At 40.1% G+C, this 15489-nt stretch overlaps 1 protein-coding gene across 1 annotated transcript in view; it reads right to left on the bottom strand.

Moving 5' to 3' along the window:
• Positions 1 to 13947, bottom strand: part of ppp2r5a (protein phosphatase 2, regulatory subunit B', alpha isoform) — a 110466-nt gene extending 96519 nt beyond the window's left edge. Inside the window, exon 1 of the mRNA XM_061986988.2 lies at positions 12929 to 13947. Within this exon, the coding sequence (XP_061842972.1) occupies positions 12929 to 13076 (148 nt within the window). The 5' untranslated portion in view covers positions 13077 to 13947. The remainder of the gene's footprint in view (positions 1 to 12928) is intronic.
• Between the last annotated feature and the right edge of the window lie 1542 nt (positions 13948 to 15489).

Here is a 15489-nt window from a genome sequence, read left to right as displayed (position 1 = left end):
TACCTTGATGTTGCAGAAAAAAGACCATATATTTTTTTAACCGATTTCCGAACTCTAAATGGGTGAATTTTGGCGAATTAAACGCCTTTCTATTGTTCGCTCTCTGAGCGTTGTGACATCACACCGGGAAGCAATCCGCCATTTTCTCAAACACATTACAAACACCGAGTCAAATCAGCTGTTATATTCCGTTTTTTCGACTGTTTTCCGTACCTTGGAGACATCATGCCTCGTCGGTGTGTTGTTCGTGTTGTTACACCCTCCGACAGGGACGGATTCAAGTTGCACCAGTGGCCCAAAGATGCGAAAGTGGCAAGAAATTGGACGTTTGTTCCGCACACTTTACCGACGAAAGCTATGCTACGACAGAGATGGCAAGAATGTGTGGATATCCTGCAACACTCAAAGCAGATGCATTTCAAACTGGACTGGACAGATCAGCTTTCAGGAAAAGCGAGCAGATGAGGGTATGTCTACAGAATATATTAATTGATGAAAACTGGGCTGTCTGCACTCTCAAAGTGCATGTTGTTGCCAAATGTATTTCATATGCTGTAAACCTAGTTCATAGTTGTTAGTTTCCTTTAATGCCAAACAAACACATACCAATCGTTGGTTAGAAGGCGATCGCCGATTCGTCCTCGCTTTCTCCCGTGTCGCTGGCTGTCGTGTCGTTTTCGTCGGTTTCGCTTGCATACGGTTCAAACAGATATGGCTCAATAGCTTCAGTTTCTTCTTCAATTTCGTTTTCGCTACCTGCCTCCACACTACAACCATCCGTTTCAATACATGCGTAATCTGTTGAATCGCTTAAACCGCTGAAATCCGAGTCTGAATCCGAGCTAATGTCGCTATATCTTGCTGTTCTATCCGCCATGTTTGTTTGTATTGGCATCACTATGTGACATCACAGGAAAATGGACGGGTGTATATAACGATGGTTAAAATCAGGCACTTTGAAGCTTTTTTAGGGATATTGCGTGATGGGTAAAATTTTGAAAAAAACTTGGAAAAATAAAATAAGCCACTGGGAACTGATTTTTAATGGTTTCATCCCCTTCCCCTTTAAAGGTTTTATGATTACGACAACTCAATTCTAGTTACCTCTGGGAAAGTGTGCACCACTTTATGTATGATTTGCCTTCCAAAAATACATGTTTGCCAGATTTTGCACCGGTTTCCATATTCTGTTTTGGTTATCGTACAACCAAAGATAGCACGCAACAAACCCATCCGTTAGCCCGGGTAATTGAGTGCCCAAATAAAGAATCCGACACAGAGGTGACTCAGTTTCTGTGGGTTTTTTTATTGAATATTATTATTATTATTAGCCTTTATTTAACCAGGTAAAATCCCATTGAGATCAAAGATCTCTTTTCCAAGGGAGACCTGGCCAAGAGGGCAGCAGCAAGGTTACATTAAAAACAGTAAACATATACATAAAACATCACATTTACAACATTAAAACTTGCTCACATGACACATGTGGATACAGACAAGGTAGACTGCAGTCCTTTCACAGAAGTTTTAAACTCATTCAACGTAACTATGGTTTGAAGTTTAATATTCGATTGTAGGTTATTCCATGCCTTCGGTGCTGAAAACCTAAATGCTTTCTTGCCCAGTTCAGTTCTTACTTTGGGGACGACAAATTGCAGAACATATGGTTGCAAATAAGCCAACATGGGGGCTAAGAAAGTGCTGAGTGCTGTGATGAAGGTGAAAATTAATTTCTAAGAATTAAAAAAAATGTATTCGAGAAATAACTTATTGCAAAGCACAAAGTTGGCGTCCTCCTTCACTGCCCAATGTTTATCAATCCACTTCATTTGTCATTTGTATGTGTTTCACATTGTTTGCCGCATGTAGAACTATAATTATCCAAAATAAAATGTGTATTGTCTTCACATTTTCGGGTGTCTGAAACGGATTCATTGGATGTATAATTATTACAGAAAAAATTACTTTGTTTTTCATTGGATCTTTCCGAATATATTACCATATTTTTCGGACTATAAGTCGCTCCGGAGTATAAGTCGCACCGGCCGAAAATGCATAATAAAGAAGGAAAAAACATATATAAGTCGCACTGGAGTATACCGTATTTTTCGGAGTATAAGACGCACCGGAGTATAAGTCGCACCTGCCGAAAATGCATAATAAAGAAGGAAAAATATATATAAGTCGCACCCGAGCCCGGCCAAACTATGAAAAAAACTGCGACTTATAGTCCGAAAAATACGGTAAGTCGCATTTTTTGGGGAAATTTATTTGATAAAACCCAACACCAAGAATAGACATTTGAAAGGCAATTTTAAATAAATAAAGAATAGTGAACAACAGGCTAAATAAGTGTACGTTATATGAGGCATAAATAACCAACTGGTATGTTAACGTAACATATTATGGTAAGAGTCATTCAAATAACTATAACATATAGAACATGCTATACGTTTACCAAACAATCTGTCACTCCTAATAGCCAAATCCGATGAAATCTTATACGTCTAGTCTGTTACGTGAATGAGCTAAATAATATTATTTGATATTTTACGGTAATGTGTTAATAATTTCACACATAAGTCGCTCCCGAGTATAAGTCGCATCTTCGGCCAAACTATGAAAAAAACTGAGACTTATAGTCCGAAAAATACGGTACAAATGACAACTTGATCGTCGTTATGACTATACGGTTGGACATCAAGGTTTGGGCATCAAAGGGAAACGGAATTTACATTCCGGTTCTCCCGGAACCATCAAAATTTTTAACGTCGATTTCTATATTTGATAATTTTCCTATATTTTGATGGAACAAATAGCTTCCTCTGGCCAAATGCATCTCCATACACCGTGTGGATTTACTCTCCGAAGTAAATCATCCACTATTGCGATAAACTGAATTTCTTACAACTATAATGATCACTGGAGGACGAGGCTAAGCATGGTACACAGTACACAGAGAAAGAGCAAGCAGGAGCAGACAAGCTAATTGCTAAGCTAGGCGTTAAACTGGCTTGAAAAAACACACAATTAATGCATAGTTTAGTTTAAGATGTGCAAATGGAACAGCTTTACAGCAAACAGTAAGCAGCTATTAACAGGAAATGAACACGTAGATTAAAAAGAGTCTAGAGAGAGGAAAATAAAGCAATTGTTGGGCTGCTCTATTTTGGTTTTGCATTCCCACATACTGGAAGGGGAATATGGATCAATCCATAAATCGTTAGTGTAGATACCAAGGGTAGTATCAGATTAACTCTACAATGATTAGATCAATAACTCTATTTTCCAAAATCTGTTTTTCCCCTCGTATTTGTTAATGTTTACAAACTCAGGGAATAAATCCTTGGACATGGGGACTTTGAGGGCAAAAACCAAAGCATTTCAATGAGCAGTTTTTGCTTTTGTTTGGTTATTGTGTACTATTGACTTTGTTTTGCACAAACAAATGTATACAATAAAATAAATAAGGAACTATTTGTAATAGTGTTGATATCTCCACATTGTCAATAGCACTCATCATGAATAAACTTTTTTTTTTTTACAATTAAAACATATGACCTGTATCGGACGATATAAACCCTGATCAGAACATCCTATCTCCAACACATAAACAAAAGTATAGGTCTGAATGTTTTTGACGTGGTTTTCCAAAATGAAGTAATAACATTCATAGTACATTGTTTGACCTTGCCTCTTAAAAGAACCAAAATAGTTAAGAACCGGAACTAAAACAAAGAACCAAAACCAGAAACAAAAACGTCCAGATTCACACGATGCCTAAGCCTAATTATGACTGTTCAACTCTGTTGCAGACATGGCTAAGTGGTGTGAGGGCTACAAGACAACATGGTCCACATTTATAGCCACTATCATGGGGTTATGTTTTCATAGCAGTTTGTTTGTGTTGTCTGTAAACACGATTTCCACAAGCTCGGAGGAAGAGGACCCGGCCAGCAGCAGACTACAACTACATACCTTTAGAGCTCATACCTGTCATACCGCATTCGGAGAGTTTAAAGTGACATCGGCAAAAAACAGGTTTCTTTTACCAAGTAGCGGATGTTAGGCAACATATAAAAAGTCTGGGGTTTTTTATGCATGTTTGCATTTTTCGGACGTACATAACATAATTTGTTCTGGGATCCTGGTCAACGTGATTTATTTGGATTTTATATCATCGTAAATAATGGATAATACAATGGTACTTCAGTTTTTGTATGCCTCACTTTTCATACATTTGGGAACATTTTCGCCAAAAGTTTGCTTCGGTTTTTGTATGTCCTGATTATCAATACGGCCAAACAACGCGCGTAACAAACTGGTCGTCTGCCCACATAACTCCGCGGAAGAAAGTCCAAAAACAAAGCATCCCACTCATTGGTGACTCAATCTGTGCTTATTTTATTGCACAGGCGTCACTTTTACTTTTTTAAACATTTAATTAATTTTTTGACACACAGTTAACAGAAATACGATACAAACAAATATCATTCCCCCCCAACCCCTCAAAAGTCAAATAAGTACAGGCAAATATTACTATAAAGACACAGACAACTACACTTCCGAATTGTGCAAACATGGCGCAGCAATACACAAAAGTAAACAAAAGGCTCATCAACCATCCACAATTTAACCACGTCTCAATCGGGGTACAACTGGAGATCAGTCTCCTTTACATATTTTAAGAACGCATACTTCTTGAAATTTTATAGAACAATCATTCAATGTCAGCCTAATTTTCTCCAATTCAAGGAAATAAAGAATATCTCTGATCCAGCGGGTGTGGCAGGGAGGCGCCGCTGCCTTCCAGTTAAGCACAATAAGACTTCTACCTAACAATGTAGTGAATGTCACCGGATTCTTTTTGGATTTGCTGAGAGAGGATGACAGAGGGGCTATCTCAAATAGTCCACTTAAAGGATTCGGTTCAATCCTTTCGCTGATTACCAAAGACAGAGTATTAAAAATGTCAGTCCAATAACTGCACAGGAATGGGCAGAGCCAAAACATAGGCATTAATTAAGTTAGCTGGAAACTGTTGGCACACGATTCAGATATTCCGTCATACGTCTTAGCTTGTGGAGCCTTGGTATGACAAGTATGATGTACAGTATTACCTTGCATTGGACGAGGCTGTGTCTTGCACAAATATGAACTCTACTTAAAATCTCTGTCCACCTATTCTCAGATAGGGTCACTCCTAAATCCTCCTCCCAAAGTGACTTAATTGAATTTAAAGACTCAGGGCGTAAAAGAAAAAATTGGTTATAAATACGTGAAATTGAACCTTTTAAAGTTGGAAGCGGTGTCAGAAACACATCTAAAACCGTGTCAGTCTGCAAATCTGGAAACCAAACGAAAGTCTTACAAACAAAACTGTGGATCTGTAGATATCCAAGGCTATGTCTACACTTAGCTGGATAACCCCTTAAACGAATAATTATTTAGCCCAGGGGTGCTCACACTTTTTCTGTAGGCGAGCTACTTTTCAATTGATCAAGTCGTGGGGATCTACCTCATTCATATATATAATTTATATTTACTTATTTATGAAATATATGTTTTTGTTAATAAGTTAAAGGTGTTTAATGATAATGCAAGCATGTTTAACACATATAGTTAATATTGTTAATAAATTAAAGGTGTTTAATGATAATGCAATCATGTTTAACACATAGTTAATATTGTTAATAAATTAAAGGTGTTTAATGATAATACAAGTATGTTTAATACATATAGTCAATATTGTTAACAAGTTAAAGGTGTTTAAAGATAATGCAAGCATGTTTAATACATATAATTAATATTGTTAACAAGTTAAAGGTGTTTAATGATAATACAAGCATGTTTAATACATATAGTTAATATTATTAATAAGTTAAAGGTGTTTAAAGATAATACAAGCATGTTTAACACATATAGTTAATATTGTTAACAAGTTAAAGGTGTTTAATGATAATACAAGCATGTTTAACACATATAGTTAATATTGTTAATAAGTTAAAGGTGTTTAAAGATAATGCAGGCATGTTTAACACATATAGTTAATATTGTTAATAAGTTAAAGGTGTTTAAAGATAATGCAGGCATGTTTAACACATATAGTTAATATTGTTAACTAGTTAAAGGTGTTTAATGATAATACAAGCATGTTTAACACATATAGTTAATATTTTTAATAAGTTAAAGGTGTTTAAAGATAATGCAGGCATGTTTAACACATATAGTTAATATTGTTAACAAGTTAAGGTGTTTAAAGATAATACAGGCATGTTTAACACATCTAGATTCCTTTCTTTCATGAAGAGAAAAATATAAGTTGGTGTATTACCTGATTATGATGATTTGCATTGATTGGAATCAGACAGTGGTGCTAAAAACGTCCGCATTTTCGAATGGAGGAGAAAAAAGTCCTCCTTTCTGTCCAATACCACATGAAAGTGGTTGGTTTTTGGCATCTTATTTGTCCAGCTTCCGTACTCCTTTGTATACACTTTACAAGAAATACATTGTCGGCAAACTCCGTAGCTTGCTAGCTTGTGCACGCCAGCTTTCCGAGACTGTTATTTTGTTAGCGCAACTGCGCCACTGTGCAGTCGGTCTTTGGAGTTTTGACGACAGGTACGGCGCCAGAGTCTGTTGAAATAAAGTGTTTCTCGCCTTCCAGTCGGTAATTGTAATGAGCTGGCAGCAGCCAGCGTCATCTCAGAAGACCCTCGGGTGCCGTGAATGTCAATCAAGTGACGTCATAGTAAAGATTTATGATCGCTCATTTTTAGGACTATTTTTTTAATGCCTGGCTGGTGATCGACTGACACACCCTCCGAGATCGACCGGTAGCTCGCGATCGACGTAATGAGCACCCCTGCCTTAAACGAATAATTATTTAGCCTAAGCCCCCGTTTCAGCCACACTAAACCATCGTTTAAGGTGCCCCTCCTTGGACCATTTTTTACACGGGTAAGTGCCCTGTGTATTTCTTGAATCTCCGGCTCTTAGCTTTGTATGGACTCATTGATTGTTTACAAACTGAGTTCGGAGAGGAAGTGACGCCAGAAAGACTGCGTCCCACACCGGAAGTGACGTCAGAAAGAACGCGCCACAGCTATTTTCATGACAACTGGTTTTCACTCGGAGGTAAACACTAGAAATATGGAGGCGAGTATATATGATAGTATATATCTGTATCATGAATCAATTTAAGTGGACCCTGACTTAAACAAGTTGAAAAACTTATTGGGGTGTTACCATTTAGTGGTCAATTGTACGGAATATGTACTTCACTGTGCAACCTACTAATAAAAGTCTCAATCAAACATCCAGACATGCCCTTGTTTCTACTTCTTCTACATGTACCTTGTTGAAATCACACATGAATACCTTTAGAGAAAGCGATTGCAGCTATTTGGGATACAACACTTCTTAGACTGCAAGAGAACTTTCCAATGTCGAGGTCAGCTTTGATTCTACTTACCGAAAAACTTTGTCCATTTGTCGAAGGAGAGTCAACGAGAATGCGGGCTCCCGTGGATGTGATAAAAAAGGTAGCATGTGCTTTGTATTACCTGGCCGTTGAAGGAAGACTACGGAAAACGGCGAATGCTTTTGGACTGGCAAAGCAGACTGCATCGGTTATTGTCCGCCATGTATGTCGCAGACTCAACGTCTCGGTCCAGAGTATATAAAGTCACCAAAAACTAACGGACAATGAAGGTGAAGGCAAAAGAGTGAGGAGTGTCCTGACCAGATTTGTAGATCCCTAGATTGAATGTTGTAAAATGTTCTTTATCACATTGTGTTCTTTTGTGTCCAATAAAGATTTGATCAATTTATGATGGCTCACTAAAATAGGGCCCCACAGCACACTATATTCCAGTTAATTGAAATACCACTACACTGGATATTGTTCAGATAAGTTACATTTAAGAAAATGCACACAAAGCAACACTGGAGGTGACTATAACGTGTGCATTTTCCACGCATGTGTACTAGGTTGCGTTGTGCCGGCTGACGAAGGGTGGGAGGGGGTCTTAAACGACCATTGTTTGGACAAGGATAAGGTTAGGTGGGATTTACCCCTTAGTGTACTGGCTTAGTGTAGAAGGGGCCTAAAAAAGTGATGATAGCGGAGTGAAAATGTATCACAAAGTTGCTGGAAAGAGGCAAAAGTGTTGTCTAGGGGGAAAACCTGGAAATGTACTCATTCTTTCTATTTTGACAGAAAAAAAAAATGTATGTACTGAATGCACTTGCATATCTTTTACACACTAATATCTGATCATGCAAAATATATCATATACTGTATTACAATTTGTCACCTTGACTTCAGAAATAAAAGCAAGTTATCCATCGATGTGTATGTAAAAATAAAGCTAATATTCAAATGCATGACCAATTATGTAACAATTTCTTATATATTAATTGTTACAAGCGGCCCCCGTTTTGATTGCAATTGCAAATTAATCCACCGCAGCATGAAAGAAAGTTGCCGGTTGTTGTGTACTGCTGAGAGACTGTGGAGTCGCGACAGTGTGACGTGTTGTGCCCTAAAGCAGTCCTACCCATGTGCCTGAACAGGTGATGTAAATAAAGTCATGAGAGCATGCAGCTGTTTTTGTGCGTTCTTGCATTTAACACAAGTTCTTTGATTAAAAAAATCACCATACACAAAACCCAAAACCAGTGAAGTTGGCACGTTGTGTAAATTGAAAATAAAAACAGATTACAATGATTTGCAAATCCTTTTCAACCTATATTCAATTAAATAGACTGTAAAGACAAGATACTTAACGTTCAAACTGGAAAACTTTGTAATTTTTTGCAAATGTTAGCTCATTTGGAATCTGATGCCTGCGACATGTTTCAAAAAAGCTGGCACAAGTGGCAATAAAGACTGAGAAAGTTGAGGAATGCCCATCAAACACTTATTTGGAACATCCCACTGGTGAACAGCGAGGGTCACCACTTTGTCAACAAATGCATGAGCAAATTGTTGAATGGTTTAAGAAAAACCTTTCTCAACCAGCGATTGCAAGGAATTTAGGGATTTCACCATCTACGGTCCGTAATATCATCAAAGGGTTCAGAGAACCTGGAGAAATCACTGCACGTAAGCAGCTAAGCCCGTGACCTTCGATCCCTCAGGCTGTACTGCATCAACAAGCGACATCAGTGTGTAAAGGATATCACCACATGGGCTCAGGAATACTTCAGAAACCCACTGTCAGTAACTACAGTTGGTCGCTACATCTGTAAGTGCAAGTTAAAAATCTCCTATGCAAGGCGAAAACCGTTTATCAACAACACTCAGAAACGCCGTCGGCTTCTCTGGGCCTGAGCTCATCTAAGATGGACTGACACAAAGTGGAAAAGTGTTCTGTGGTCTGACGAGTCCACATTTCAAATTGTTTTTGGAAACTGTGGACGTCGTGTCCTCCGGACCAAAGAGGAAAAGAACCATCTGGATTGTTATAGGCACAAAGTTGAAAAGCCAGCATGTGTGATGGTACGGGGGTGTATTAGTGCCCAAGACATGGGTAACTTACACATCTGTGAAGGCACCATTAATGCTGAAAGGTACATACAGGTTTTGGAGCAACATATGTTGCCATCCAAGCAACGTTACCATGGACGCCCCTGCTTATTTCAGCAAGACAATGCCAAGCCACGTGTTACAACAGCGTGGCTTCATAGGCTTCACCTACTCAGTGGCCTAGTGGTTAGAGTGTCCGTCCTGAGATCGGTCGGTTGTGAGTTCGAAAAATAAATAAATAAACATTGATTGATTGATTGAAACCCCTGGCCGAGTCATACCAAAGACTATAAAAATGGGACCCATTACCGCCCTGCTTGGCACTCAGCATCAAGGGTTGGAATTGGGGCTTAAATCACCAAAAATTATTCCCGGGCACGGCCACCGCTGCTGCCCACTGCTCCCCTCACCTCCCAGGGGGTGATCAAGGGTGATGGGTCAAATGCAGAGAATAATTTCGCCACACCTAGTGTGTGTGTTTGTGACAATCATTGGTACTTTAACTTTAACTTTAGTAAAAGAGTGCGGGTACTCGACTGGTCTGCTTGTAGTCCAGGCCTGTTTCCCATTGAAAATGTGTGGCGCATTATGAAGCCTAAAATACCACAACGGAGACCCCCGGACTGTTGAACAATTTCAGATGAACATCAAGCAAGAATGGGAAAAAATTCCACCTGAAAAGCTTCAAAAATTCCAGTTCCAAAACGTTTACTGAGTGTTGTTAAAAGGAAAGGCCATGTAACACAGTGGTAAAAATGCCCCTGTGCCAACTGTTTTGCAATGTGTTGCTGCCATTAAATTCTAAGTTAATGATTATTTGCAGAATAAAAATATGTTTCTCTGTTCGAACATTAAACATCTTGTCCTTGCAGTCTATTCAATTGAATATAAGTTGAAAAGGATTTGCAAATCATTGTATTCTGTTTTTATTTACCATATACACAACGTGCCAACTTCACTGGTTTTGGGTTTTGTAAATCTAATCCATTAATATTGTTAAAGAAGGTGAGAAACACTATAGATATCTCCTTTACCTAAAAGAGTCTTCAATGAAGGTAAAGTGCTGTTAAATGCTCTTTTATACGCATTTTGCTTTGTTTTTCTGAACTAACCAAAACAATTTCTCATTATGTCTGAATTTAGAGCTACCTTTGCACAAAAAAGGACCTCCGTCATCATCATGCCTGACTCGTCGTGTTGTCATTTTTCACTTGACGCCGGTTTGCTGTTCCCTCAGGTGGCTTGGCATACTAAGGACTTGCCAGTAGTACCGTATTTTCCGCACTATAAGGCGCACCTAAAAACCTCCAATTTTGTCAAAAGCTGACAGTGCGCCTTATAATCCGGTGCGCCTTATATTACGGATGTCCCGATCCGATATTTGCCAAAAATTGCGTATCGGCAAGGCATGGGAAAATGCCGATCCAGATCCAGTTTAAAAAAAAACTCCGGTCCGTGTTTTCCAACGCACCAATTTAAATAATACATTCCACTTTTCTGCTGCTCCCTAATTTCCGTTCCGCATTTTCCAGCACACCAACACATCCACAGGTCTGTGAATTCTCACGCAGTTGCTTTTAGCTGCTGGCATTACACGACAGGCTCTTCTCACTCTTTCCTGTGTCTCCCTCTCACAGACAGCAAGCGCACCTTCTTACACACGTCACATACTGTCACGTCATACGTCACATACTGTCACGTCATACGTCACTTACGTATACGTCCTCCTCGAGCAGAGAGGTAGCAGCATGGCTAACGTTAGCTGTGATGCTAGCGCAGCCGTGCGAGCAACGCTCCCTCTAAGGTGCTCGCCTGTGCAATTGTGCACTGTTTAAGCGTCCTCTGCGCATAGCAAATCTATGCCACGCACAAAATCTAATAAAAAAAGAAGCGCATAACAATTTTCAACACACCGACACGACAGAGAAAACAGTTTTCGTCATCATTGTTCAAATATTGTGACGTCTGTCGAGACGCTTATCTCCATTCGGTGCCACACGCCCACACCATCAAAATGCTGAGGCAAAAAATTCCACATCAACACCGTATGAAAAAATTTGTGATTTTTTTAGTTGTGATTTCCTTCTCTGCATGAAAGTTTAAAAGTAGCATATATTAATGCAGTATGAAGAAGAATGTTTTAATGTAGACATGCAAGCCTTGAAAGAACATTTTGAAAATCAAGACTACATTTCCTGCAAATGGGTGCATTTCTACCCTATATTATAACTTTAGATTTATTCTCATATCAAACTCTTTTGGCTGTCTTTTTGAAACTTACATCCGGCGCCCCCCTCTACACCCTGGATTATAAATAATGTAAATAATTCAATGTGATTATCTTGTGTGATGACTGTATTATGATGATAGTATATATCTGATAGTATATATCTGTATCATGAATCAATTTAAGTGGACCCCGACTTAAACAAGTTCCATCCATCCATTTTCTACCGCTTATTCCCTTTGGGGTCGCGGGGGGCGCTGGAGCCTATCTCAGCTACAATCGGGCAGAAGGCGGGGTACACCCTGGACAAGTCGCCACCTCATCGCAGGACTTAAACAAGTTGAAAAACTTATTGGGGTGTTACCATTTAGTGGTCAATTGTACGGAATATGTACTTCACTGTGCAACCTACTAATAAAAGTCTCAATCAATCAATCAAAACACATAGAATCATCATACTGCTGTGATTATATGCATCAAGTGTTCATTCAAGGCTAAGGCAAAATATCGAGATATATATCGTGTATCGCAATATGGCCTTAAAATATTGCAATATTTAAAAAAGGCCATATCGCCCAGCCTTAGTTCAATGATGCCATTTCTGTTTGTCATGTATAATTTTGTGTTTATCCTTGAATAAACAGGTCAGTTTCTTGTTACCAACCGTTGTGTATTATTCAAACTCCCCTAATTCAGCTGGCTAGTTGTTATCAAGAGTACTAAAACCCTTTTCAACATGATTCTGACAACTAAGTAGGGTAAATAACTTTAAACTTTAATACATGCTCGGATAGGCCAGTCGGATCGGAAATGCAAAAACAATATCGGTATCGGATCGGAAGTGCAAAAACCTGGATCGGGAGGTCCCTAATATATGAACAAAGTTTTGAAATATGCCATTCATTGAAGGTGCGCCTTATAATCCGGTGCGCCTTATAGCGCGGAAAATACGATAGTCAAAGAGTCCAGGTGAATTCCTGAAATAACTACGACTGACAGACCCAACGCAACAGGTGGCCATTGTCTTCTATTAGAAAGCCTGTCAACTTGAGATCCCAAAGTTTTGACAGACTCAACAGTGGAAGGCAGGAGATGATGCAGTGTAACGTGTCCATACCTCCTGGTGGCCTACTTAAAGCCAACCAGACCCCCAGTCATCCTCTTACCTTTTAGCTGGGGCAGAGACGAAAGCTCCACCGGAACGATCTGATTCCTGTACTGAGACGAGCCGGGGGATCTTCTCTGCTTCTGGGCCTTCCTCACGGACTTTTTCGTAAATCCGTCCACTTTCTCGGCTGCAGAGATGGCCGACATTTTGATGCAAGGAGTCGACCAAAAAAAAAAATATATATATATATATATATGCCTGATTTGAAGACGATCTGTCCGTATCCCTTTTGTCAGACTTTAAAAAAAATTACTCCTCGGTGCGTTCGCATCCGCACGACAACAAAAAATGTGGAGCAACCTGCGCGACTTGACGCTCCGTCTTCTGTCAAAACTGCGACTGTTCACTCGGCGTGATCCGGCATTGTGCGTCGGCGGTGGGGGTTAGGCTGTTTGCAGGGGCTGCATCTTGCGGGCGGATCAGCGTTTTCTGGGAGTAATCTTCGACACACATAGCACATAAGCCCGACTCGACACGACCCTTTAAACCCAACGAGTCACTCGTTGATAAAAACACACAATATTCTACTTTTGAGCCGGATCCTTGAGCGAAGCCTAGGCAAAGTTGTGCGGCTAACCTCGGTGCTCTACGGCGGGGCTAGCAGCTAACACCGACCTAGCTTACCTAGCTGCTAGCATTAGCTGACGTTACCGGACTACCACACTTTGCTACACCGTCAAAAAGTAGTGGCTCCATGCGAAACCGAGTGACTCTTCGTATAAGCGAAAATACTAAAAAAAAAAAAAAATAATGGTGTCGTTTCTACCGTCGCTGAGTAGTTCAAAGCCCCTCTACGGCTCTATACTCCATTAAAAAAAAAAAAGTTAGCCGCGTGATCCGCCGTGTGTTAGTTACATTCCCTGCCGAAATCCCGACATGTATAACCTTAAACCTCATGTAGGAAATATTTTTTCAAATATGTACGGGGGGGAAGCCCTCCGCAGCGAGTCGGCAGCCGTAAAACAACAACCCCCAGCACCGCCGTTTTTTGTGTCGTTCTCTTCCGACTTGCTGCTGTTAGGTGGAATGGGACTGCCTGACGGGGTTGGGTTTTTTTTTTTTTTTTTTTTTTTTTTTGACTGACATGTCCAGGAGCCAATCACGGGAGAGGATGTTCAAAACAGGAAACTTTTTTAACCAATAGGATAACAGCAAGCCCCAACACGTGACATGGGAAAACAAAATATGACAGTTGCGCCAGAAATGGCAACTACTGTATGATTTGTTGTGATTAGAGATGTCCGAAATAAGAGAACGACTTCAACTCCAGTTATGGAAAAAAAAAGTGCCAAGTGCCATGTTTATTATTGAAGTCACAAAGTGCTGTATTTTTTTTTAACATGCCTCAAAACAACAGCTACAAAAACAATGAAGGCACACAGCTTCAGTCCAGAGTATACTAGAGCAGGCCCATAATATCTGGTCTCACAGGCCCATGCATTTAGAGGTGTGCAAGCCCATATTTTGTAGCCTCGCAGATCAATATTGTGTTGGTCCTGCAGGCCCATAAAATCTGGTCTCACAGGCCCATATTTTTGGGGGTGTGCAAGCCCATATATTGTAGCCTCTCAGATCCATATTTTGTTGGTCTTGAAGGCCCATAATATCTGGTCTCACAGGCCCATACATTTACTGGGGTGAGTTTTTCCTTGCCCTTATGTGGGCTCTGTACCGAGGATGTCGTTGTGGCTTGTGCAGCCCTTTGAGGCACTTGTGATTTAGGGCTATATAAATAAACATTGATTGATTGATTGATTGATTGCAAGCCCATATTTTGTAGCCTCACAGATTCAAATTTTGCTGGGCTGTGGGCCCATATTTTGGGGGGCGTGCGCTAGCCCATATTTTGTAGCCTCGCAGATCCATATTTTGTTGGTCCTGCAGGCCCGTAATATCTGGTCTCACAGGCCCATACATTTAGGTGTGCAAGCCCATATTTTGTAGCCTCACAGATTCAAATTTTGCTGGGCTGTGGGCCCATATTTTTTGGGGGCGTGCACTAGCCCATATTTTGTAGCCTCACAGATCCATATTTTGTTGGTCCTGCAGGCCCATAATATCTGGTCTCACAGGCCCATATTTTTGGGGGTGTGCAAGCCCATATATTGTAGCCTCTCAGATCCATATTTTGTTGGTCCTGCAGGCCCATAATATCTGGTCTCACAGGCCCATACATTTACTGGGGTGAGTTTTTCCTTGCCCTTATGTGGGCTCTGTACCGAGGATGTCGTTGTGGCTTGTGCAGCCCTTTGAGGCACTTGTGATTTAGGGCTATATAAATAAACATTGATTGATTGATTGATTGATTGCAAGCCCATATTTTGTAGCCTCACAGATTCAAATTTTGCTGGGCTGTGGGCCCATATTTTTGGGGGCGTGTGCAAGCCCATATTTTGTAGCCTCGCAGATCCATATTTTGTTGGTCCTGCAGGCCCATAATATCTGGTCTCACAGGCCCATACATTTAGAGGTGTGCAAGCCCATATTTTGTAGCCTCACAGATTCAAATTTTGCTGGGCTGTGGGCCCATATTTTTGGGGGTGTTCGCTAGCCCATATT

Source organism: Nerophis lumbriciformis, linkage group LG26, assembly GCF_033978685.3.
Source record: "Nerophis lumbriciformis linkage group LG26, RoL_Nlum_v2.1, whole genome shotgun sequence".
Classification (NCBI taxonomy): domain Eukaryota; kingdom Metazoa; phylum Chordata; class Actinopteri; order Syngnathiformes; family Syngnathidae; genus Nerophis; species Nerophis lumbriciformis.
The sequence above is the reverse complement of the archived record's forward strand: the minus strand, read 5'-3'. Positions and strand labels throughout refer to the sequence as shown.